We start from the raw sequence: 25,934 nt of genomic DNA, 5'->3' as shown, positions 1-25,934 counted from the left end.
CATCATAAAACCCACTGACTTTAACTTACAGATTTGTGCCCGTTGTTCAATTATCATATACCTCTAGTGTTTTTTTTTTTTTAAGATTTTATTTATCTTTTGAGAGGTAGAATTACAGAAAGAGAAAGCAAAAGACAAAGAGAAAGGTATTCCATCCTCTGGTTCACTCCCCAAATGGCTTCTATGGCCAGAGCTGAGCTGATCTGAAGCCAAGAGCCAGGAGTTTCCTTCTGGTCTTCCACGTGGGTGCAGGGGCCCAAGCATTTGGACCATCTTCCTCTGTCTTCCTAGGCAATTAGCAGAGAGCTGGATTGAAAGAGGAGTAGCCGGGACACAAACTGGCACCTATATGGGATGCTGGCACCAACAGGTGGAGGCTCAGCCTATCACGCCATAGTACTGGCCCCTATACCTCTTTTTTTTTTATTTACTTCTTAAATTATATGTAACTAGAAATATTTTTAAAAGATTTATTTATTAATTTAAAAGGCAAAGGTAGAGACAGAGATGGATACAGACAGAGACAGAGATCTTCCATCCACTTTCTCACTCCTCAAATGCCTGCAATGGCTGGAGCTGGGTCAGGTTGAAACCAGGAGCCAAGAACTTCATCTGGGTCTCCCACGTGGGTGGCAGAAGCCCAAGCACTTGGGCCATCTTCCACTGCTTTCCCAATGCATTAGCAGGGAGCCAGATCAGAAGTCGAGCAGCCAGAACCTGAACTGGTGTTCACAGGCTATGCTGGGGTTAGAGGCAGTGACTTAACACATGATGCCACAATGCTGACTCCCCAGAATTATCTTTCTTTCTTCCTTTCTTTCTTTTTTTTTTTTTTTTTTTACAGCCAGAGTGGACAGTGAGAGAGAGAGGAGGGAGAGAGAGAGAGAGGAGAGAGAGAGAGGTCTTCCTTTTGCTGTTGGTTCACCCTCCAATGGCCACCACGGCCAGTGCGCTGCGGCCGCGCACCGCGCCTATCCGAAGGCAGGAGTCAGGTGCTTCTCCTGGTCTCCCATGGGGTGCAGGGCCCAAGCACTTGGGCCATCTTCCACTGCACTCCCGGGCCATAGCAGAGAGCTGGACTGGAAGAGGGACAACCAGGACAGAATCCGGTGCCCCGACAGGGACTAGAACCCGGGGTGCTGGCGCCACTAAGCAGAGGATTAGCCTATTGAGCTGTGGCGCCAGCCTCCCCAGAATTATCTTTAAAATATTTTTCTAAGGAATTTTAAGTGTCAATTTACCTCAAGATTAAATAATTTTATTCATGAATTGCTTGGAATTGCTATTGGTCTCACTTTCTCTATGTCATACACCTTATTCAATGTCATCATCCCTTAATTTTCCAGTTGAGAAGCCCTTAAGTAACTAGGCATATTTAAAAAAGACAGCTTCCCAGGCTGATGTTGTTGTGTAGCAGGCTAAGCTGCTGCCTGAGATGCCAGTATGCCTTATGAGCACAGATTTGAGTCCCAGCTGTTCCACTTCCAATCCAGCTCCCTGCTAATGTACCTGGAAAAGCAGGAGAAGATTGCCCCAAGTGCTTGGGCCCTTGCAACCCACATGGGAGACCTGAATGGCGTTCCAGGCTCCTGGCACAGCCTCAGCTGTAGTGGCCATTTGGGAAATGAACCAGTGGACAGAAGATCTAACTCTGCCTTTCAAATAAATAAATAAAAATAAAAAGACAGTTCCCCATGACCCTCATCAAAAACCTTTTCTTGAGCCCAGCACTGTGATGCAGTGGGTTAAGCTGCCACCTGCAGCACTGGCATCCCATACGGACACTGGTTAGAGTCCCAGCTGCTCCACTTCTAATCCAGCTCCCTGTTAATGTGCCTGGGAAAACAGATGAAGGTGGCCCAAGTGTTTGGGCCCCTGCACCAGAAGCTCCTGGCTTCTGGCTTCGGCCTGTCCCAGCCCTGGCTATTGTGGCCATTCAGGGAGCAAACCTACAGATGGAGGACTTCGTATCTCTCTCTCTCTTTCTCTGCCTCTCCCCCTCTCTTTCTGTAACTCTGCATTTCAAATAAATAAATAAATCTTAAAAACAAACAAAAAGAAGAATGAAAGCTGGCCCAAACACATCCATTTTTCTTTTCAGGCATTTATAAGTTAAAAACTCTACCATAACACTTTCACCCCAAACCAAGCAGAAAGCAAGAAAATGCTGCTTACCAGTTCATACATAAAATCTGGATCTGAACTGTTTGCTAAGAGATCTGTGCTCATCAGAGTCTGTTCCGAAAAGGTGTGACTTCGAAAGGCATCCCCGAAAGGCGGATCCATTCCGCTTACACTAGGCTACAACAGAATTTTCAATTTAGAAAGTTAAAAGACTACTTCAAGACAAACGGATTACATGTAAGCCCCACCCCTACCAAGGAACATTTTCAGAAAAATTTATTTTTTCTGCTGTGTATTATATTTAAGAGCTTTTACTTTCATTAAACTGTGGGATTTTGTTAGAAAAATACCTATGATGCACTAAAAACAGCAAAAATTGGAGTAGCATTTGTTAATAATAGCTAACTTCTAAAAATTAGTTTAATTAGCCACCAGAGTCAGCATAAAGTACCTAGTAAGTATTCTGATTTAGCTCTAGGAATATAACAGTTCTTCAAATCTAACAACACACTCTGTTTTAATTACCTGAAATAGAGATTTTCCTATCCATTCTTGGGGTCTGCAAAGGTAGCAAATCAATGTCTACACTGTACTCCTAAGTGAGTCCAACGTCTTCTTTCCCAAAACAATGTGGAAGACAATTTGGGCATCTCTAGTCTAACAAATAGGATCAACAAAACACTCCAAAATCTCCCGTTAAGATCAGTAATTCAGGCATGACCTCTGTAGCCTTACTTCTGATCCCTGAAAAGGATACAGTCCATTCTAAAATTAATAAGAGAAAAGGACTCAACATCCAGAGTTAATGCTCCTTTTTTTCCTTCCTTTCTACATTTCAACATGTATACAAAATTACTCCAGTCAAGTAAGGACTCACACTCCTAAAGTGGTTCAAATAACAGAAAGGCCTCATTTTGAATTTACCTCTAAAGAAGGAAGAGAATGAGTAAGAATACAAATTTTCTCTTTGTCTTTTTATTATTCTGCTAGTTTCAGGAAAATTTAAAAATAATTTTCATTTATTTGTTTAGCCTTTTCTATTCATATACCTTCTGGCTACTATAAGCTGGCCTTTTCACATACCCTTCTCATCCTATTTTTCTTCACTGGTACTTTCTATTACTTTTTTTCCCCCTCTCTCTTATTTTCCTCCATTCTTCCAGGTCTGCAAAGCTTCTCTTCCTAGAAAATTTTAGCCTGAGAAAATAAGTTTTATAGCCTTAAATTCCAGTATTCAATAAATAGCAAACTAAACCTTGAATGGGTGAGAACTCTTGAAGGGGATATGCAGTCTATACGAAGCAGGCATTAGGGTGGAAGTGGGCCTCTGATCCTTTTATTGGTTGGCAAGTCCCCTTTCTTCGCCTCTGCTGCCTTGTCACCAAATAATCCCAGCAAGTTGTTGATTTCCTGTGCTCAAAGGATAAGCTCTATGTAAGAGTTCCTGCCAGATGATTATTTCTACCTTTCTCCCCAGCACTATAACAAGCAGTAAAGAAGATTTAATCCCTGGAAGGGGATGGGAAGAAGTTTGGGTAAGCAGAATGGAGACTAACAGGGCTCCATTTATTGTTTTAGCGATTGCCTCAAACCCAAACTGATGATTTTGAAGTAGCTGCCATAATATAAACAGATATTATCATTCTTTGTAGGAGGTAGAGGAGTATATATGTACATAGCTGAGTTGGGGGAGAGGAGAATTGAGGTCCTTCACCATTTCCATTTTACTTCTGAATTCAACTGTCGTAAATGGAAAGGAAGAGTTGGGGGAAAGGAGGAAGTCACAGGAGACAGAAATGAGATTTCTGTGGCATACTGTCAGGGGTGTTGGTTTAACCCTTACAAAGCCACCAAATCTGTCCACCTTCTAATCTACTTATTGATCATGCTCCCTGTGTCAAGTTCACTAAACGTCAACAGTGTAGCAAAAGAGGAAACAGAAGGCAATGGGAGGAAGGATTTGTACTCAAAACTAGCTGAAGAGAAACAAGATGTCTTAAAAAGACATTAAGTCCATTCAAGACTCAGATGACAGAACCAATGGTATTGACTTTCTGCGGGGAAAATTACAAAATTCTGCATCTACTCCATATGATTTACCTGAGGCATTTCCAAGCCCAGATCCTGTGAGTCCGATTCCAAACTTCTTTTTTTTCTCGTTTGTAAACTCCTTTCCAGCTTTACTTTCAAATTCCAAGAACAAAGATGATTCTCACAATAAATGGTAGGTTTCCCCAGAATGCCTTCAATTCAATTTCTTGGATTACTGCTTTGCCTTTTATTTTTTTTTAAATAATTCTGTGCAATTCTGTCAAACAACAAAAAGTAACTTCACTGAGCTCCATTGAAAACAAGTTGATCTTTTGAAAACATTAACAAAAAATTATTGTACTTTAAATAAGTCTTTTAGTTGCATTATCTAGACTACTCTGAAATTCACCATTCCTTCCTACTTGTTTCTAAAATAGTGCTAATCAATCACCAGTCAGTAACATTAAGAAAAAAATCACTCAAAAGTAACATAGCCCTATGTCTCCTGCCATCTGAAAGATGTACTATACTTTAAGTTAACCTCTCAATCACTTTATAATAAAACATTTCTCAGCATTTAATTCTTCTATTGTATAATCATTATTGCTGAATTAATCTATCTACATTTTATAATTCATAAATCCACAAGAATAATAAATTCAGAACAAGCAGCAATGTAATTTAATATATTCTATACATTAAATAAGATCACATTTGTAGTGGTATATGCTAACATTATTCTTTGGCTCATAAATAAAATCTGCCCTTGAAGAAATAATTATTCCGGCAAATTTTTATCAGGCACACGTTGAGGGAAGAACTGAAAATGAGGACTACCTTGCACAGGGATTTCAAGGGTTAACATAAACAATACTGCAAATTATCTGGCATAGGGTCTTGAAAATATAGACTTAAATGTTAGTTTCCTTGTGCTCATCTGTGAAGACCTTAATCGGGAAGAACTAAACAGTTATACCCACTTAATCTTCTCTTCCTAGATCAGTGGTTCTCAAAGTACAACCCAAGATCAGCAGCATCAACGTAAGAACTGGTTAGAAATGCAGTCTTGGGTCCCAGCCTCAATCTACTAAAATGAAACACTAGCAGTGGGGCCCAGCAATGTGCTTTAATAAGCCCTTCAGGTGATCCTGATCCTCTAAAGTATGAGAACCACTAGCTCTATACTTGTTTTCAGTGTAGACACAGTGTCATTTCTTAAATTGAAACAAAGAGTTGATTGAAACTGAACTGCCACTGCAGTTAGCACATTCTCTGGGCTAGAGGGTTAGAGTGCTATATTATTTCCATTTCAAAGACCTCCTGCTGAACAAATAAGAGTCAATAAAGGACTAAATTCTACCTAATTGGACCAACATATTGACTACAATTTTTATTTCCTTGATCTTTGCTGGGTTCTCTCCCTGGCGGGGTGTCCTTCCAAGCTCACGGGTCTAGCCCAGGAAACACTGTCAAGCGCTCAGCTGCACCTAGAAATAGAGTTAGCCATACTTTTCAAACCAGTGCCACAGACTAAGTGGAGAGCTCTGCTCCTGCCAAAAGCCAGTTCTTGCTCAGCTTCTCCTTATGTAACCCCATGCCTTGGTATGTGATTACAGTCTTAATTCTTCTCTTGATTCCCGCATAACTATTACTTGGACCCCCATAAGATACCTAATTCAAGTAATGCATTCAACAAACTAATTGTGGCATATAACTTAGATACAAGAGAAAAGTTTGATACCCTCTTAAACTTGAAAACTTACCCTTACCAGCATTAAAGGCTCATAAAACAGTTAAGAGACTCAGAAAGAGATTGAGTTCTTTTCAACATATACCTATTGGCATTTACTAAATACACTACCAACAGCTTGGTTTATCAGGGAAACAATGGACAAAAAAGAGCTAAGTTTTAGTCACATTTCTCACTTGCGAACTATACAACACTAGGTAAGACAATCTTTCAAAGCTTCATTTTTCTCATTTCTAGAAAAAATACTACTCTAGCTACTGAATTTTCTAAGCCATAAAACTTCCATCCATATACAAGTGTTTTGTAAAATCTTATTTGAATACATTATAACAAACTTTGATTAGTGCAGTTAGCAAAAACAGCATTTGCGTGAAAACCTTAAGACCTGGTTCTAGTTTTGACTCCATAATTAAAACTAAACAGCCTATGAATTAAAGCAGTTAACATTTATGCCTTAGGCTCCCAGATTTGGTAAATAAAGTCTTTTCACTATGTAACAGGGATGTTATGAGAATCAATGAGATATTACATCAAGATGTAGTAAGAAAATAAATTTTGGAAAGGTAGTTTTTGTCACTAGGAACATTCTGCCAATGCCTCTGTGTCCCACAACTAGTCCAACTTGAAAACATCCCATCGGTGACAGCTGTTGGCAGCAAGTGTTCTAAAGGCAGCAATTTCCAAAGAGAATATGCACCAAGTACAGAGCTGAGTCTGGGCACCCACATGCTGAAAGTTCTAATAGTTTCTCCTAGCCTCCCAAGCAGCAGCAGGTAGGCTGGGGGAGGATCAACTCTATACCAAGCAGTAAGACCCCCCCCATTTCAGTAATAAATGCTTCTTTTATCTAAAACTAATCATCTTCAGCCATAACAACTATCCTTAATACTAACATTTTGCATCCATTTTCCAGAAATGCTTTATACCATTCCAATATCGTAAAACTACCATAAAGAACAAAATTCCCCACCAAAAGTCAAGGGGGAAAAAAAGAACAAAGGCTTTTATAGCAATTATCCATAATGATACACTGCTCAAAAACCTATCCTACACCAGATAGCCATATACCAAAAAAAGGGTACCTTAGTGCTTAGATGGTAGAGTAACACTGAGGAAGGTGTAACAACTTGCTTTGCAGGATGAATTCACTTTTGGGGGCTTAAGAATATCCATATCATACTCAAAGCTTTGATATTAAAATATATCAAGAGCAGACACCAGTGTTGTAGTGCAGCAGGAGTATCCCATATAGGAGTGCTGGTTTGAGTCCTGGTTACTCTGCTTCCAAACCCAGCTTCACGCTATGCACCTGGGAAGGCAGCAGAAGATGGTCCAAGTACTTGGGCCCCAGCCACCCATGTGGAAGACTAGGATGAAGTTTCTGGCCCCTGGCTTTGGCCTGGCTCAGCCCTAGCTGTAGTGGCCATTTGAGGAGTAAACCAGAGGATGGAAGATGGACCTCTCTCTCTCTCTCTCTCTCTCTCTCGCACAGCCTTTCAAATAAACAAAAATAAATGTCATATATATATATATAAAAAAATCAAGGGCATTATTTTCTCAAAGTGTGACCTGAAGAATATCTGTTTGAAGTAATGTTAAATGATTACTCAACAAAAATATTGTGTGGTTTACAAAACACTACATTTAACACGAGCATGCACTGCTTTTACTACAGGACTTCATGGAAACTTCCAGGTACTTATGTGCATTATAAATGATCTGTAGGTGAATATAGTACATACCATTTCCCAAACTTATTTGATAATAAAATCTTCCAGTCTGCCCTCGAGCTTAACTCAAGCCTTGTGTTTCTTCCAAAAAACAAACAACGGAAAGATTGTATCTTCCTGCTTATTTCTTTATATTCATAGCACTATAATTTTTATATATTCATAGCACTAATATTTTCTTGATATTCATAGCACTAACTCATCAGCTCCCAATATAATTTTGGTAGTTTTTCAGAGAGAAAGGACTGTGGTCCATCAGAAATAATATTTACCAATTGATTTCCTGCACCTGAGTTCATTTAAAACTATTCAACAGCAGCTCCTAAGCACAGGAAGATACTTCTGCAACAGAGAACTAGCTCTCTGAAGCAGTAAGGAGGGACAAATAATTGATTTTTGAGCAGCAATGGTACCACTTGAAGACAGTCATAGCTTCAGTTTCCTTTATTGCCCTAACTACCAGGTTCTACCCTAAGTTTTTGTGACTTTTCATCTGAACATAAATAGAGGCTTACTGTGGATATTAAGCAAGGCAAAAAAATAATAGGTAGAGTCAAAGAACTTCTTACAAAGACTGATTCCCTAAGACTGCTCAAAACACTGATCACAACTTTAAAAGCCAAACCTGGGCCGACACCACAGCTCACTTGGTTAATCTCCCACCTGCGGCGCTGGCATCCCATATGGGCGCCGGGTTCTAGTCCCGGTTGCTCCTCTTCCAGTCCAGCTCTCTGCTGTGGCCCTGGAGGGCAGTGGAGGATGGCCCAAGAGCTTGGGTCCCTGCACCCGCATGGGAGACCAGGAGGAAGCACCTGGCTCCTGGCTTCAGATCAGCGCAGCGCCGGCCGTAGCGGCCATTTGGGGGGTGAACCAACAGAAGGAAGACCTTTCTCTCTCTCTTTCTCTCTCCCTCTCTCTCTCTCTCTCTCTCTCTCTCTGTCTAACTCTGTCAAGTAATAAACAAATAAAAAAAAGCCAAACTTGGGGTGGGCATTTGGTGCAACAAGTAAGATGCATATTGGAGTTCCTGGGTGTAAGTCCCAGGTTCTGCTCCCAATTCTAGGTTTCTGCTAATACACACCCTGGAAGGCAGCAGTGGATGGCTCAAACACCTGGGTCTTTGCCAATCATGTGGGAGACCTGGAATGAGTTCTAGGTTCTTGGTTTAGGTTTGGCCCAATCCTCTTTGTTGCAAGCATTTTGGGAGTGACCCAACAGACAAAAGAGCTTTGTCTCTCTGCCTTTCAAATAAAAATCAATAAATACATTTTAAAATTTATAAAATGAATAAATAAAAGCTAAAACCAAGAATTGACTGGTGTGTTCCAGGCAGCATATATACATATCCAAGAGCTCTTAAATTGTGCCTCTTCTGAAATCCGAGGGTTTCAGCTGATCCCTGAGTCCACATATGAAGAAAAAGTTCATATCAAGAAACATTTAAACCTCTCAAGAAACAAAAATATTTGATGAAAAGTAGATACTCTACATGATTGCCAGAATACCTGTAGCTCCTCTTGTGTGTGGCACCAGCTTAGGCCACCGCTCCCTGTTAGTAACTTGAAGAAACTGATTGCACCCAATAGTAAGTAGCCTTCTGAGTCACCCAACATTATCAGAACTGATGTTAAAATTTTTTGACACACCCATTAGGATGACTGTTATCCAAACAATGGAAAGCAACAAACGTTGGCGAAGATGTAGAGTAATTAGAGCCTTTGTGCATTGTTGATAGAAACATAAAATGGTGCAGCCAGGGTGGGAGAAAGCTCAGAATGTCCTCAAAACACTAAACATAGAATCACCAGCAATTCCACCTAAATACACCTAGAAGAACAAAAAACAGGTACTCAAACAGGTATGTGCATACGTGTTCACAGCAGCATTATCCACATTACTAAAAGGTGCAAACCATCCAAGAAGCCATCAACAGTTAATCAATCAATAAAATTTAATATACAAAGAAATATTATTCAGAATAAAAAATAAATGAAATTCTGATTCATTCTACAACAGGAATGAATCTCGGAGACATGCTAAGTAAAACAGACACAAAAAGGACAAATACTATATGATCCCACTTTCATAAAGTGCCTAGAATTAGCAAATTCATAGAGACAAACTGCAATAAAGGTTCCCAGGGGGCTGGGACAGTTATTATTTAATGGTACAGAGTTTCTGTTTGGAATGATGAAAATGTTTTGGAAATAGTACAGATAGTCAACATAACATTATCAATGTACTTAATGCTACAGAATTACATACTGGAAAGTTAGAATGGTTTATCTTACCACAAAAAATTTTTTTGAAGTTTAAATAAGAAATACATTTATGGGGCCAGAGCTGTGGCACAGCAGGTTAAGCCACCACCTGCAGCGCTGGTATCCCATATGGGCACCAGTTTTAGACCCAGAGGCTCTACTTCCAATCCAGCTCCCTGCTAACGTGCCTAGGAAAGCAGCAGAAAATGACCCATTCCTGGGCTCCTGCCACCTACATTGGAGACCAGGATGAAGCTCCTGGCTCCTGGCTTCAGCCTGGCCCAGCCACAGTCGTTGCGGCATCTTGGAATGTGAATTGGAGGATGGAAGATTTCTCTTTCTCTGTCTCTGTCTCTTTCTCCCTCTGTAGCCCTGATTTTCAAATAAATAAATAAATCTTTTTTAAAAAATATATTTATGGGACCAGTGCTGTGGCATAGCGGGTAAAGCCACTGCCTGCAGTGCTGGCATCCTACATGGGCACCACTTTGAGTCCCGGCTGCTCCACTTTCAATCCAGCTCTCTGCTATGGCCTGGGAAAGCAGTGGAAGATGACCCAACTCCTTGGGCCCCTGCACCTGTGTGGGAAACCCAGTAGAAGCTCCTAGCTCCTGGCTTCAGATCGGCTCAGCTCCGGACATTGCAGCTATCTGGCAAGTGAACCAACAGATAAAAGACTCTGACTCTATCTCTCTCTGTGTGTGTGTGTGTGTAACTCTTTCAAATAAATAAATCTTTAAAAACAAATACACTTACACTATTGTGTAATTCATATACTGTGGTTTATTTTTACCATTCCTGATTCTTTCTGATTCATGCTCTTCAGTGTTTCCATGTGGCTAGGGGTCTTGATCCTCTCTCTGTTGTCTTATTCATTTTTATTTGCGAGGCATCGGGAGAGAGCACGCCCGACTGAGACTCACTCTTCAAATGCTAACAAGGGCTGAGCTGGGGATAGGATCATTATCCAGGTCTCCCACATGTGTTGCAGGAAACCAGTTATTTGAGAGCCATTACAGATGGTCTCCCAGGTTCTGCATTAGTAAGAAGCTGGAGTCAGCAGCTGAAGCAGGAAGCGAACCCGGGATACTCTGAACACTACGGGGGCTTCTTAATCACTTAGCTAACTGCTTGCTTCTCTATTGTCTTTAAATTGTACGAGACCTACAATTAAAAGTTGTCCTGGGCCGGCACCGCGGCTCACTAGGCTAATCCTCCGCCTTGTGGCGCCGGCACACTGGGTTCTAGTCCTGGTTGAGGCGCCAGATTCTTTCCCGGTTGCCCCTCTTCCAGGCCAGCTCTCTGCTGTGGCCAGGGAAGGCAGTGGAGGATGGCCCGAGTACTTGGGCCCTGCACCCCATGGGAGACCAGGAGAAGCACCTGGCTCCTGCCATCGGATCAGCGCGGTGCGCTGGCCGCAGCGCGCCGGCTGCGGCGGCCATTGGAGGGTGAACCAACGGCAAAGGAAGACCTTTCTCTCCGTCTCTGTCACTGTCCACTCTGCCTGTCAAAAAAAAAAAAAAAAAAGTTGTCCTGACTCCTAATTTAAATGAATCATTTCTCCTGAGCCTGATCCTCAGCAAAGTTGAAAGAGAAAGAAAGGGAGTAAATAAAGGAATGAAGGGAAGAGAACAAATTATAGGAAGGGAGGTAGGGAAAGGAAAGAAAGGCAGACAAGCAGCCAGGGAGATGACAGGGGAGAAGAGGTGGGCTGGGGGCACGGGGAATGAACCACCACTTGATAATTTAAAAGGTTATGCAGTGTATAAACTCCCTTTTTGGCAAGAAAGTTTATCAGTTTGCCCAAAATATTCCTTAGCAAACCAAGACCCATCTGCCACGCCTCCTACCCATCTTGCTGTAACTCCTATGTCTCACTGGAGAATTCCTCTTCTTTTCAAAACCATTTCACTCCACAAGAGTTAACAAAATATCTCTTTAGATGCTTACTAAATTAAGCCACTACCTGTTTCATAGTATAGCAGAAACCAGAGAGATCCAAATCTCCAAACCATCCAGAAAGCAGAAGCTGCCTAATGCAAGGAATATACTGGGGAAAGGTTGAGTCAGGTTTCCCCTTTATGTAGTACGAATCGTTTAAACACCACTGAAAACAAATCACTGTACCTCACCCTTCAATAGCAGTTCTCTTGACTTCAAAATTCAGAAATAGATAAGTAAGCTTCAAACAAGATGGTTACAGTTTATGTCAGGAATTATTAGCAAAAGACTCTCATTATTCTTCAAATCGTGTGCTTGTTAGGCTTTAAAGACAGATGATAGGGGGAAAAGGAGCATAAAGGAGAAGACTGTCTGTTCCCTGAGACTGGGAGAGAAAGATAATTTTCATAGCCAGAGCAGTACTTACCATCTTATAAGCAGCTGGGAGCCTTCTGCAATACCACCCTGCAAACTTTACCTCTGGTCAATCCAGTTTCCTTTTATCATTCACTCAGAGCATTTTTAAAATATGGGGGTTGAATTAGATTTGTCACAAAAATTTAATTAACTGGAATTATATTTTACTGAGAATCCCAGAGAGCTAAGAGAAGATCCTAAATCTTAAAAGTGATCTCTTTGGGAGGGAGGTGCCTTTCTCTGAAGGGAGGAGAGAACCTCCACTTTGACTATGACCGTGTCTAAACAAGATAAGAGTCGGAGAACTCAAGGGGCTTCCATAGCCTTGGAAACTCATGACTGGTGCATAGGGAGATTACTGATGCCATAAACAGGAGTGTCAATTTGAAAAGTCAACAACAGGAGTCACTGTGCACTTACTCCTCATGTAGGATCTCTGTCCTTAATGTGCTGTACACTGAGGCTTAATGCTATAACGAGTACTCAAACAGTATATTTCACTTTGTGTTTCTATGGGGGTGCAAACGATTGAAATCTTTACTTAATGTACACTAAACTGATCTTCTGTAAAAAAAAAAAAAAAAGAAAAAAGAAATTATCAATTCCCAACTTGACTCTCACTGGGATTAAACATGACAATAGGTCTGATCTGATTTCATCATCATTTAAAAAAAATCATCTATTATTTTTCACTTTATGTTTCTGTGTGGGAGCAAACTGTTGAAATCCTTACTTAAGGTATACTAAGCTGATCTTCTGTATATTAAGATAATCGAAAATGAATCTTGATGTGAATGGAAGGGGAGAGGGAGTGGGAAAGGGGAGGGTTGTGGGTGGGAGGGACGGTATGGGGGGGAAGCCATTGTAACCCATGAGTCGTACTTTGGAAATTTATATTCATTAAATAAAAGATTAAAAAAATAAATTTAAAAAAAAAGAGAAAAAAAAAAGTGATCTCTTTGGGTTAGCACTGTGGCAGAGTGGGTAAAGCCCATGTGGGTGGCTGTTCGAGTCCTGGGTGCTCCACTTCTGATCCAGCTCTTTGCTGTGGCCTGGGAAAGCAGTAGAAAATGGCCCAAGTCCTTGGGCCCCTGCACTCCTGTGGGGCACCTGGAAGAAGCTCCTGACTCCGGATCAACCCAGCTCTGGCCATTGCAGCCATTTGGGGATGAAGGACCTCTTTCTCTCAGCCTCTGCCTCCCTGTAACTCTGCCTTTCAAATAAATAAACAGATATTAAAAAAAAAAAAGTGATCTCTCCTTGGAATGTAGTCTTGGAAAAAGACATCTTTCAGAATTTTGTTCCTTTCCAAAGGCTTCTACTCTAATTTTTGGGCCACAGAGACAATATGTAAGAACTAGGTAAAGGCCTTTTAGGAACCAATTAATAAAGACCATTAAAGTAGGTCTCTGGATCAATCTGAGCCGAATGGAAAGGGCTACTTTTTATTTCTGGAAACTATCAAGTACAAGATACTGGAGGCTTTCAACAGCCTTGAAAACTAGCAATTAAGTTGCTCAGAGAACAAGAATAAGAGCATGGATCAGTTTTAGACAAAATCAGAGAATGCATTCCTATCCCTAACCACCCTTGGTTACCACTGGGGACAAAATAGTCATCATTTTTGTTTATGTAACTGTTTACAGATTACAATGCACACTGCTATACTATGTCATTTGATAAAACTTGGCAAAGTAAGCCAGTATTTAAATAAAATATCTCAGTGAAGTAATCAAAATAAATATTAGAATCATCACCTTCTGTCCAACCATTTTTTACATATTAATTAATAAAAGTTCAGCAAGAATAACAGATTTGTCCAAGGTCATTCAGTAAACTCATGTCTCCCTGCAAACCCATCATCACAGGGACTATCTATTCTAAGTGCCTCAAAGATAATGTTAAAATACTCCCAAATCTACATCTTTAGCCTAAACTGACATGATTCCATCTGAGAAGGGAATATCTTCATGTTCTCGTCCTCTCCTCTCAGACACAACATGCAATCCCCCCACCCAAACGTTTCTGTTCTGTCAATAGTACCATCACTCTGACATTCAGGTGAAAAGAGCTGATCTCAGCCCTGACTCATTTCTTCTTCCTCCCCACTCACCCTGTTAGATCATGCTGAAATTCAGATACCACTTACCTTGTACTGAGCACAAACTCAGGTTTTCACTTTGCTCTTTGCATTTTCTCAACCCTTCCTTGGCCCTCATTATCACATATCTATCATTCCAACATGTACTCTATAGCTTTCCTGTCTCCAGCCTCTTCCTCTCTCTAGTTCTGATGTTGCACTTTAAAATCATTCTTCCTAACCCACATTATGTGAGCACTGTACTCAAGTCTTCAGTAACTCCCAAACATTTTTTTGGATAATTTTCACAATGCCCAGATAAAATGAAATTATCTTTCCAGCCCCACCTTTCACTACTCTTCTATAAATAAAAACTAGGGGTCAGTACTGTGCTGTAGTGGGTTAAGTCTCAGCCTGCGGCGCCAGCATCCCATATGTGCACTGATTCTGGTTCCAGTTGCTCCTCTTCCTATCCAGCTCTCTGCTAAGGCCTAGGAAAGCAGTGGAAGATGGCCCAAGTCCTTGGGCCCCTGCACCCATGTGGGAGACCCAGAAGAAACTCCTGACTCCTGGCTTCACATGGGCCCAGCTCCAGTCGTTGTAGCCACTTTGGGAGTGAACCAGCAGATGGAAAACCTTTCTCTCTGTCTCCCTCTCTCTGTCTGTAATTCTGCCTCATAAATAAATAAATAGCCTCTAAAAAATAAAAATAAACACTAATATCAGACTGAGCTTACCATTTACTTAAACCCCTGAGGTACTGGAAAGCCCATTTCACTCCACTAAGTATCTCCAACCATGAGACTCTGATCTTCATGTCTGTGCTCACGTTTCCTCTTCCTCCTTCCCAACTCCGTGTTTTTACTATCAGATTGTAAAACTGTTGAAAAGGACTATCTTACCTGTGTCTGTTTTACTGTCATGCTAAAAGGAATGGATTGCCCAGCACAAGCATCCAGAGATAGGTGACACAATGAATACAGAGATATCCTAAGACCACCAGGACTTCTGGACAAGGAGTCAGAGGTTTGACGCTGATAATACATAATGAGGATATTACAAACAAGTCTGTCACTCAGCATATATTTATTGAGAATCTTTAATGCGCTCTGAAATATCTTATAGTAACTTGTAAACTTAAGTCTTGAACTTTGCAGTATCATATAGTGAAAATATTAAAAGTTATACTTCTCAATTTAATTGCCAGGAAGAGTGGTTTGAATTTTAGTTGATTTTAAAGACCTGAGATAGGCCGGCGCTGCGGCTCACTAGGCCAATTCTCCGCCTGCAGCGCCGGCACACCAGGTTCTAGTCCCAGTTGGGGCACCGGATTCTGTCCCAGTTGCTCCTCTTCCAGTCCAGCTCTCTGCTGTGGCCCGGGAGGGCAGTGGAGGATGGCCCGAGTGCTTGGGCCCTGCATCTGCATGGGAGCCCAGAAGGAAGCACCTGGCTCCTGGCTTCGGATCAGCGCAGTGCACCGGCCATAGTGGCCATTTGGGGGTGAACCAACGGAAGAAAGACCTTTCTCTCTGTCTCTCTCTAACTCTGCCTGTCAAAAAAAAAAAAAAAAAAAAAAAAAAAGACCTGAGATAAATCTTGCCTAGGAACAAAAGGGCAGAGAAAGAAGTAGGATTAAAATTTATTAAAGGATGAGGGCCAGAGCTGTGGTACAGTGGGTTAAAGCCATGACCTTAAGCACTGGCATCCCATTTGGGTGCTGGTTCTAGTCCCGGCTGCTCTTCTTCCGATCCAGCTCTCTGCTATGGCCTGGAATAGCAGTAGAAGATGGTCCAAGTCCTTGGGCCCCTGCACCCATGCAAGAGACCTAGAAGAAGTTCCTGGCTCCTGGCTTTGGATCAGCGCAGCTCTGGCTGCTGTGGCCATCTGGGGAGTGATCCAGCAGATGAAGACCTCTCTATGTCTCTACCTCTCTCTGTAACTCTTTCAAATAAATAAAATAAATCTTTTAAAAAATTTATTAAAGGGGCTGGCACTGTGGCAGAGTAGGTTAAGCCTCTGCTTGTGGTGCCGGCATCCCATATGGTTGCCGGTTCATGTCTTGGCTGCTCCTATTCCTATCCAGTTGTCTGTTAATGGCCTGGGAAAGCAGTAGAAGAAGGCCCAAGGCTTCAGGCCTCTGTAACCATGTAGGAGACCTGGAAGATGCTCTTGGCTCCTGGTTTCTGGCTTCAGATTGGCCCAGCTCTGGCTGTTGCAACCATTTGGGGAGTGAATCAGCAGATGGAAAATCTCTTCTCTGTCTCTCCCTCCCTCTATCTATAACTCTCTCAAATAAATATTTTTTTGAAAAAAATGTAACTTCCAGGACTTAACTTGGAAATTTCATGTAAAATTTTGTTTCCTGATTATCAAATATCACTTTCTTGGGGGGAAAAAAATTCCCTAGCTAGCTAAGAGATTCTGCATTAAAATTATTAGTATTCTGTTCCAGATTCTACCTGCCATCTTTTCTGTACAGATTCAAGAATTCTGTCTCTAACTGTGTGAAGATACTGTGATTCTTGATAATACGTAAAGTGGAGCTGGTGCTGTTGGGCAGTGGGTAAAGCCGCTGCCTGTAATGCCAGCATCCCATATGGTGCCAGTTTGAGTCCCAGCTGCTCCACTTTCCATCCAGCTCCCTACTAATGGCCTGGGAAAGCAGCAGAAGATGGCCCAAGTGTTTGGGCCCCTGCACCCACATGGGAGACCCAGAAGAAGCTCCTGGCTCCTGGCTTTGGCCCTAGCTGTTGCAGTCATTTGGAGAGTAAACCAGCAGATGGAAGATATTCTCTCTCTCTCTCTCTCCCTCTGCCTTTCAAACAAATAAAATAAATCTTAAAATAAAATAAAAATGTTTTAAAAACTGATAATATGCAAAGTGTCTAGCCCTAGCACAAAATGGACAATAAATAGTGGCTATTTTCATTCTCAGATCCCTTCCTAGGTATATGATATTCCTGGGATGCTCCTGCTATGAAGGTATAAACACAAGTTCAACTCAAAATCCTAAATTGCATAAGTTCCACATATAATTACCACAAAAACCCTCAGCTGCCTGCAACTAGGGTGATAAGGGATATTCAGGCAACACAGTTCATATAACACCTTTGCCCTCAGCTTTACGAGGGTGAGTGTCAATTATGCTGGTTTAATCAGCAAAAGAATCTTTGGATCCACAAAGTAATGTGTAAAGTTGCAAACTAGTCATTTCTGTGCAAAATAAAGAATTGGCAGATAAATTACACGGGGAAAGGGTCTTTTCAGAGAGATTACTGCTCTTAATCGTTCAAACAATTATATATGATTTATCACATTTTATAATTAGTTATACTGATTCACCACAGAGTCTAGGAAACCTGAGGAAATGAACTCACATAAAATTACCTTATATCCATAATACCATAGTTTCTAATAATCCAACACAGAGTTTAATCTATACTTTACTTGTCCGAAGCAAAGGATTCAGAATAAACCAAACAAGAAAGGCAGACTATTCCAACTGCTGAGAAACAGCGTTGTTAAATCAGTACCTATCAGAGAAGTACAAGAACTTGCCCCTCACACAGCCCGAGGCACTCAGTATTCCTAGCAGCCCTCCGATCAGAGGGAAGAATAAAATTCATTTATAGTATTCCTTAGTTTTTACCTTGGAAGTTTATACAACCTGCAAGTTATTATGCTAAGCTATAAAAACAAAGGAAACAGGGACCTAACAAGTGCACTCTGCTAAGAGTCTGCACATTTAAAAAAAATAAGACAGTGAACTGACAAAGTCTCAAACTGGATTGCAACCAAAAATCAATACCTGCAGGCTGGTTTTGTTCAGCTCACACATTAGGGTCTTTAAAATTTTTAATTTTATTTGCCAGGACTTAACTAGGAGATTGCATGTAAATTTTTTTTTCTGATTAACAAACAACACTTTCTTGGGGGAAACAAATCCGACCTGACAACACGAGCATGCACGTCCAGGAAGATCATCACCTGAAGTGAGTTATCCCCTTTAAACTGGTGTATGCTCTCCAGCTTGCTCCAATCTCTACCCCTTCCCACTTTACAGATGGGGGAATCTAAGCTGAGAGATGCTCCAAACCACAGAGCTGGCAACAAAAAACACCACCTGTTTGTAAAGGAAGCTAGCACCAAGTCTGCAACTGGACCTCCAAATAAAGTCAACATTAAAAGAGATAGATGAATATTGATAGTAGCTTTATTCATAATGGCCTAAAAATCGGAAGCAACCCAAAAGTCCCTCAACTGGTATATGGGTAAACCAATTGTGGTATATTCATACAATAACAAAGATTTAGCTAATACTCAAGACAATATGAATATCTCAAAAGCATTCTGTTAACTACAAAAAGTCAGATTCACAAGCCAACAAATTCTGTGACTGCATTTATACATAATTCTAGAGAAGACAATACTATAGTGATACAAAGCAAATCACTGATTGGGGCCACGGGTGAGGGACTGACCACAAACAGAAGCCACAAAGCTTTCTGCAGTGGAGCTGACACTGTGGTGTAGTGGGCAAGGCCTCTGCCTGCGGTTCCTGCATCCCATACAGGCGCCAGCTCATGTTCCTGCTAATCCACTTCTGATACAGCTCTCTGCCATGGCCTAGGAAAGCAGTGGAAGACAGCCCTAGTGCTTGGGACCCTGCACCAGAAGAAGCTCTTGGATCCTGGCTTCAGATCGCCCTAGCACTGGCCTTTGAGGCCATTTGGGGAGTGAACCAGTGGATGAAAGACTTATCTCTCTCTGCCTCTCTCTCTGACTCTGCCTCTCAAATAAATAAATATTAAAAAAAAAAAAACTTGGGGCTGGCACTGTGGCGTAGTGGGTTAAGCCACCACCTGCAGTGCCAGCATCCCATATGGGCACCAGTTTGAGTCCTGGCTACTCCACTTCCAATCCAGCTCTCTGCTATGGCCTGGGAAAGCAGTGGAGGATGGCCCAAATCCTTGGACCCCTGCACCTACTTGGGAGACCCGAAGGAAGCTCGTGGCTCCTGGCATCAGATTGGCACAGCTACGGCTGTTGCAGCCACTTGGGAAGTGAATCAGTGATAGAAGACCTCTCTTTCTCTGCGCCGCTCCTCTCTCTGTGTAACTGATTTGCAAATAAATAAATAAATCTTTTTTTAAAAAAAGATATTGCAGGCATCGAAATCATTTCTTAAATAAAAGTTCTGTGGTGATGAAACTGTTCTAGGTATGACTACAGTGGTGACACAGGACAGCATGTATTTATCAAAATTCAAAACAAATTCTTCTTTTATATAAATTATACCTCTAATAAAGCTTATCTTTAAAAAGAAGTATTTAGAAAAGATAAAAGAGCTACAGAGAAAAATGACAAACTCTACCTGGAAAAGTTTGGAAAAACTTCAGGAAAAAGGTTGAAATATGGAGCCAGTGCTGTGGTGTAGCAGGTTAAGCCTCCACCTGGAGCACTGACATCCCATATGGGTGCAGTTTTGGATACTAGCCTCTCCACTTCCGATCAACTCCCTGCTAACGGTCTGGGAGAACAGCAGAAAATGGCCCAAGCCCTTGGGCCCCTGCACCTGTGTGGGAAGACCCAGAAGAAGCTCCTGGATCCTGGCTTCAGATCAGCCCAGCCCCAGCAGTTAATGGCCATATGGGAAGTGAATCAGCAGATGGAAGACCTCTCCCCCCAACCCCGTAATTCTATCTCTCAAATCAAAAAATATTTTTTTTCAAGTTTTATTTTATTTATTTGAAAGAGTTACAGAGAGAGGTCTTCCATCTGCTGGTTCACTCCCCAGATGGCCGCAACGGCCGGAGTTGTGCCGATCGGAAGCCAGGAGCCAGAAGCCTCCTCCAGGTCTCCCACGTGGGTGTAAGGGCCCAAGGACTTGGGCCATCTTCTACTGCTTTCCCAGGCCATAGCAGAGAGCTGCATCAGAAGTGGAGCAGCTGGGACTAGAACTGGTGCCCATATGGGATGCTGGTGCCTCAGCCAGGCTGTAACCCGCTGCACCATAGCGCTGGCCCCAATAAATCTTTTAAAAAGTAATTTTAAGGTGCATAGAAAGTAAAATCCATGGCACATTAGTAGTCATTTGTGTTGTACATTCTGTCCTATAGGCCTATGAGGAGTGGTGTCTTTAAATACAAAGAAAAATGTTTCATAAAAAAAATTCTTAGAGATGGATAATAAGTACTTGAATAGGTATCAAAGACTAACTGAGGGAACAGGCATTTAGCTTAAAGTTTAAATAAATGCCCATATCCCACAGCAGAATAGGTTCAATTCCCAGCTCTGGCTCCTGGTTTGAGCTTCCCCCCAGTGCAGACCCTAGGAGGCAGTAGTGATGGCTCAAGTGGGTGGGTCCTGAAACCCATATGAGAGACTTGGATTCAGTTCCTGGATTCTGCTCCAGTCCCACTCCAGCTGTGGTCATTTGGAAGTAAACCAGTCAGTGAGAGCTCTGGCACTCTGTGTCTCAAGTAAGTCTTAAAAACAGAAAAAGACTAGTTGATCTTGCAAGATTTCCAAAAGGAATGAAACCATAGATATGTACATTTCCATCCATATGCAAAATAAATAACTTTTTTAAGTTCTTTTTTTTCTTTTTTTGTTTGTTATAGTTTTTTTTAATTTAATAAATGTGAATTTACAAAGTGCAACTTTTGTATTGTTGTGGCTTCCCCCCCATACAACCTCCCTCCCTCCCGTGGCCCTCCCCTCTCCCACTCCCTCTCCCATCCCGCACTTCATCCAGTTTCATTTTCAATTACCTTCATATATATATACTTTAGTATATACTAAGCAAGGATTTCAACAGGCTGCACTCACACAACCACACAAGGTATAGGGTATTGTTCGACTAGTAGTGTTGTTTTTAAGTATCATAGTAAAACACATTAAGGACAGAGATCCTACGTGGGGAGCCTGTACCCAGTGACTCCCGTTGTTGATTTAACAATTGGCACTCTTAATAAATAACTGTTAAACAATTCATTTTTAAAAGATGTATTAATTTATTTGAATGGCAGAGTTACAGAGAGAGCGCGAAGTATTCTACCCATTGGTTCACTCCCCAAATGGTCGGAGCTGGGCTGATCTGAAGCCAGGAGCCAGGAGCCAGAAGCTTCTTCTGGGTGCCCTATGAGGGTGCAGGGGCCCAAGGACTTGGGCCATCCTCTACTGCCTTCCCAGGTGCATTAGCAGAGAGCTAGATCAGAAGTGGAGTAGCCAGGACTCCAACAGGAACCCACATAGGATGCCGGCACTAGCCACCACGCCAACCCCACAATTCACTTTAAAAAAAACCACTCCTGGGCCGGCGCCGCAGCTCACTAGGCTAATCCTCGGCCTGCGGCACCGGCACACTGGGTTCTAGTCCCAGTCGGGGCGCCGGATTCTGTCCCGGTTGCCCCTCTTCCAGGCCAGCTCTCTGCTGTGGCCAGGGAATGCAGTGGAGGATGGCCCAAGTGCTTGGGCCCTGCACCCCATGGAAGACCAGGAGAAGCACCTGGCTCCTGCCATTGGATCCAGCGCAGCGCGCCGGCCGCAGCAGCCATTGGAGGGTGAACCAACAGCAAAGGAAAACCTTTCTCTCTCTCTCTCTCACTGTCCACTCTGCCTGTCAAAAAAAAAAAAAAAAAAAAAAACCTCCTGGGTGTTTTTTTTAAGATTTATTTATTTACTATTTAGTTGAAAGGTAGTTACAGAGAGAGAGGGAATGAGTATCTTCCATCTGCTGGTTCACCCCGCAAACGGTCACAGCAGTCAGGGCTGGGCCAAGATGAAGTCAGGAGCCAAGAACTCCCTCCAGTTCTCCCATGTGGGTGCAGAGGCCCAAGTGCTTGGGCCATCTTCCAACTGCTTTCTCAGGTGCATTGGTAGGGAGATGAATTGGCATTGCCATGAGATGTCAGTCACATGTGTCAGCTTAGCCCGCTGTGCCACAATGCCTGCCCCAACAATTCTTTTTTTTTTTTTTTTTTTTTTTTTTGGGTCAGGCTGCAGCCAGAGGCTAGAAACTCAGTCCAGGTATCCCACATGGGTGGCAGGGACACAAATACTTGATCCATCATCTGCTGCCTCCCAAGGTATGCATTAGCAGGAAACTGGAATGGATAGCAGAATTAGGACTCCAACCCAGGCACTTGGATAGAGAATACAGGCATCCTAAGCAGCAACTTAATTGCTGTGCCAAATGCCCACCTGTTTTGTTTTTCAATGAAGAATAATGAAAAGGGGATGGATCAAGGAAACCAAAAAAGAAAAAGGAAATGGAGTTATGGAGTGAAATAAAAGCAAGGGACACCTTGGTCAGATACCAACAGATCAGAAAAGAAATAAGTATGTCAAACCCTGACTAGGAATTAAAGGAAAAGCCAAAAACTAGGGGAAAAGACCAACCAACTAAAATCAGATCTACAGAGAAGAGAGACCAGAGACCCAAAAATACAGAAGAGGCTCAGGAGAATGAAAGGACAAGGTGAAGGTTAAGAGTTCTTTCCTAGGGGCCGGCACTGTGGCATCAGGGGTAAAGCCGGCGTCTGCAGTGCCGGAATCCCATATGGGCACTGGTTCAAGACCCAATTCTGATCCAGCTCTCTGCTGTGGCCTGTGTGCTTGGGGCCCTGCACCTGCATGGAAGACCCAGAAGAAGCTTTTGGCTCCTGGTTTCAGTTCGGTGTAGCCCCGGCCATTGTGGCCATCTGGGGAGTGAACCAGCAGATGGAAGACCTCTCTCTCTGCCTCTCCTTCTGCCTCCGTGTAATTCTGACTTTCAAATTAAAAAAAAAAAAAAAAAAAAAAAAAAAAAAAACTTTAAAAAAAAAAAAAGTTCTAGGCCAGCGCCGCGGCTCACTTGGCTAATCCTCTGCCTGCAGCGCTGGCACCTGGGGTTCTAGTCCCAATTGGGGCACCGGATTCTGTCCCGGTTGCTCCTCTTCCAGTCCAGCTCTCTGCTGTGGCCCAGAAGGGCCGTGGAGGATGGCCCAACAGCTTGGGCCCTGCACCCTCATAGGAGACCAGGAGGAAGCACCTGGCTCCTGGCTTCAGATCGGCACAGTGCGCCGGCCGTAGCGCCCACTTTGGGGGTGAACCAACGGAAGGACGACCTTTCTCTCTCTAACTCTGCCTGTCAAAAAAAAACAAAAAAAACAAAAAAAAACAAAAAAAAAAAACTTTCCTCCTAAACCCTACAAATCAGTTTCCTCATCTTCTATACCACCTTCCCTCACCAACCTCTGCCTTAACTCAAGCCTTTTATCTGCATCTGCATGCCTGTAAAGCCTTTTTTTTTTTTTCTGCCTGTTAAGCCTTGTCAACTGGACTAGAATGCTTCCTTTACTTTTCTTCAAAACCCAGTTCCAATGTCATCTTTTCTGTGAAGCTTCTCCAACCTTCCCAGGCAGAGTTAGCAGTCCTTCTTCCATACTTTGAGAACATCTTGTTCTGAAATACTATCATGGCCGGCGCCGCGGCTCACTTGGCTACTCCTTCACCTGCGATGCCAGCACACCAGGTTCTAGTCCCAGTTGCGGCGCTGGATTCTGTCCTGGGTGCTCCTCTTCCAGTCCAGCTCTTTGCTGTGGCCCAGGAAGGCAATGGAGGATGGCCCAAGTGCTTGGGCCCTGCACCCGCATGGGAGACCAGAAGGAAGCACCTGGCTCCTGGCTTCAGAATGGCGCAGTGCGTAGGGGCCATTTTGGGGGTGAACCAACAGAAGGAAGACCTTTCTCTCTGTCTCACTGCTGTGGCCCGGGAGTGCAGTGGAGGATGGCCCAAGTGCTTGGGCCCTGCACCCCATGGGAGACCAGGAAAAGCACCTGGCTCCTGGCTTCGGATCAGCGCGGTGCGCTGGCAGCAGCGTGCTGGCCGCGGCGGCCATTGGAGGGTGAACCAATGGCAAAGGAAGACCTTTCTCTCTGTCTCTCTCTCTCACTGTCCACTCTGCCTGTCAAAAAAAAAAAAAAAAAAGAAAGAAATACTATGATAACATTGTACTGCAATGCCTGTCTCCTCTCTTAGTCTACTGGCAACTTTAGAAGATTCAATAGAAAGGATGGAAACTGGAAACCTTACTAAAAAACAAAAAATCAAAAAACTGGACATGCTCAATTCACTTTACGCAACATAAGTAGGATGCTAGAAGGCTTCCTTTTTTAAGGTAAATAATTTGAAAGTACACCCATCCTACTTCTAATTGTTCTTCATAAGGACTTTCTAAAAGTTTTACTTTGGGAGCCGGCGCCGTGGCTCAATAGGCTAATCCTCCACCTTGCGGCGCCGGCACACCGGGTTCTAGTCCCGGTTGGGGCGCCGGATTCTGTCCCGGTTGCCCCTCTTCCAGGCCAGCTCTCTGCTATGGCCAGGGAGTGCAGTGGAGGATGGCCCAGGTGCTTGGGCCCTGCACCCCATGGGAGACCAGGAAAAGCACCTGGCTCCTGGCTCCTGCCAGGATCAGCGCGGTGCGCCGGCTGCAGCGGCGGCCACTGGAGGGTGAACCAGCGGCAAAGGAAGACCTTTCTCTCTCTCTGTCTCTCTCTCTCACTGTCCACTCTGCCTGTCAAAAAAAAAAAAAAAAAAATAAAAGTTTTACTTTGGGAGCTGGCATTGTGACATAGCAAGTTAAGCTGCCACTTGCAAAGCCTGTTTGCCCTGTGAGTGACAGTTCAAGACCCAGCTTTTCCACTTCCAATCCAACTCCCTGTTAATGTGCCTGGGAAAGAAGCGGAAGATGGCCCAAGAGCTTGGGCCCCTGCACCCACAAGAGAAACATGGAAGAACCTCCAGACTCCTGGCTTTGAATGGGCACAGCCCCAGCCATTGTGGCCATGTGGGGGGTGAACCAGTGGAAGGAAAAGCTCTCTCTCCCTGTCTCTCCCTCTCTCTGTCTGTAACTCTGCCTTTCAAATAAATAAAAAAAAATTTAAATTAAGTTTTATTTTTTAATGCTTTCTTGGTGAGTGACACACCTTAAAGAAGGCAGTAATTCCATCAGGAATGGTATGTATCCATCAAAGAAGGAAATTCCACTACAGAATAAAGCAGCTCCTTAAACCCACAAAGACTAAACAGTGTACTGAAAAAAATAAGTGTACAATAATCTAAAGGGGCTGGTGTTGTGGCCTAGCAGGTTTTAAAGCTGCCGCCTGTGATGCCAGCATCTCTTATGGGCACCAGTTTGTGCTCCAGCTACTCGTACACTTTCAATCCAGCTCCCTGCTAGTATGCCTGGGAAAGCAGCAGAGGATGGCTCAAGTGTTTGGGCTCCTGCCACTCATGTGGGAGACTCCTGACTTTGTCTGACCCAGTGTTGGCTGTTGCGGCCATCTGGAGAGTGATCCAGTAGATAGAAAATTTCTCGGCTTCTGTGGGGAGCAACTGGGAGCAACTCGGACTAGACTAAGTTACTGGAATTAAGACTTATTCTATGCATCTGCTTTCCCACAATATGGCGCTGGGAAGGGAAACAGCTTCTACACAGCTGCCTCCAGTTCAACCAATAAACTGTGGGACCTGCTCCTGATTGGAGGAGAGCAGCATACTCGGCGTGTGGGTAGCAGAGTTGGGATTGGTGGAAGAGGACTATAAAGGAGGAGAGA

General features: G+C 43.0%; 1 protein-coding gene across 6 annotated transcripts in view; it reads right to left on the bottom strand.

Annotated features, from left to right (window-relative positions):
* The window catches only part of CREBRF (CREB3 regulatory factor), a 90,218-nt gene that overhangs the window by 55,836 nt on the left and 8,448 nt on the right, over window positions 1-25,934 (bottom strand). Inside the window, exons 2-4 of one of the 6 annotated variants that reach the window (XM_051843622.2) lie at window positions 4,225-4,432; window positions 3,380-3,534; window positions 2,176-2,301 (exon numbers count right to left, since the gene is read on the bottom strand). In XM_051843622.2, the coding sequence (XP_051699582.2) occupies window positions 2,176-2,301; window positions 3,380-3,433 (180 nt within the window). In that variant the 5' untranslated portion in view covers window positions 3,434-3,534; window positions 4,225-4,432. Of the gene's footprint in view, window positions 1-2,175; window positions 2,302-3,379; window positions 3,535-4,224; window positions 4,433-9,281; window positions 9,463-19,322; window positions 19,453-25,934 lie in introns of those variants that run through there. The other 5 variants (XM_070076423.1, XM_070076424.1, XM_017341260.3 and 2 more) reach the window with 5 other exon arrangements.

Source organism: Oryctolagus cuniculus, chromosome 6, assembly GCF_964237555.1.
Source record: "Oryctolagus cuniculus chromosome 6, mOryCun1.1, whole genome shotgun sequence".
NCBI classification, from domain to species: Eukaryota; Metazoa; Chordata; class Mammalia; order Lagomorpha; family Leporidae; genus Oryctolagus; species Oryctolagus cuniculus.
This window is presented reverse-complemented; position numbering and strand designations above follow the sequence as displayed.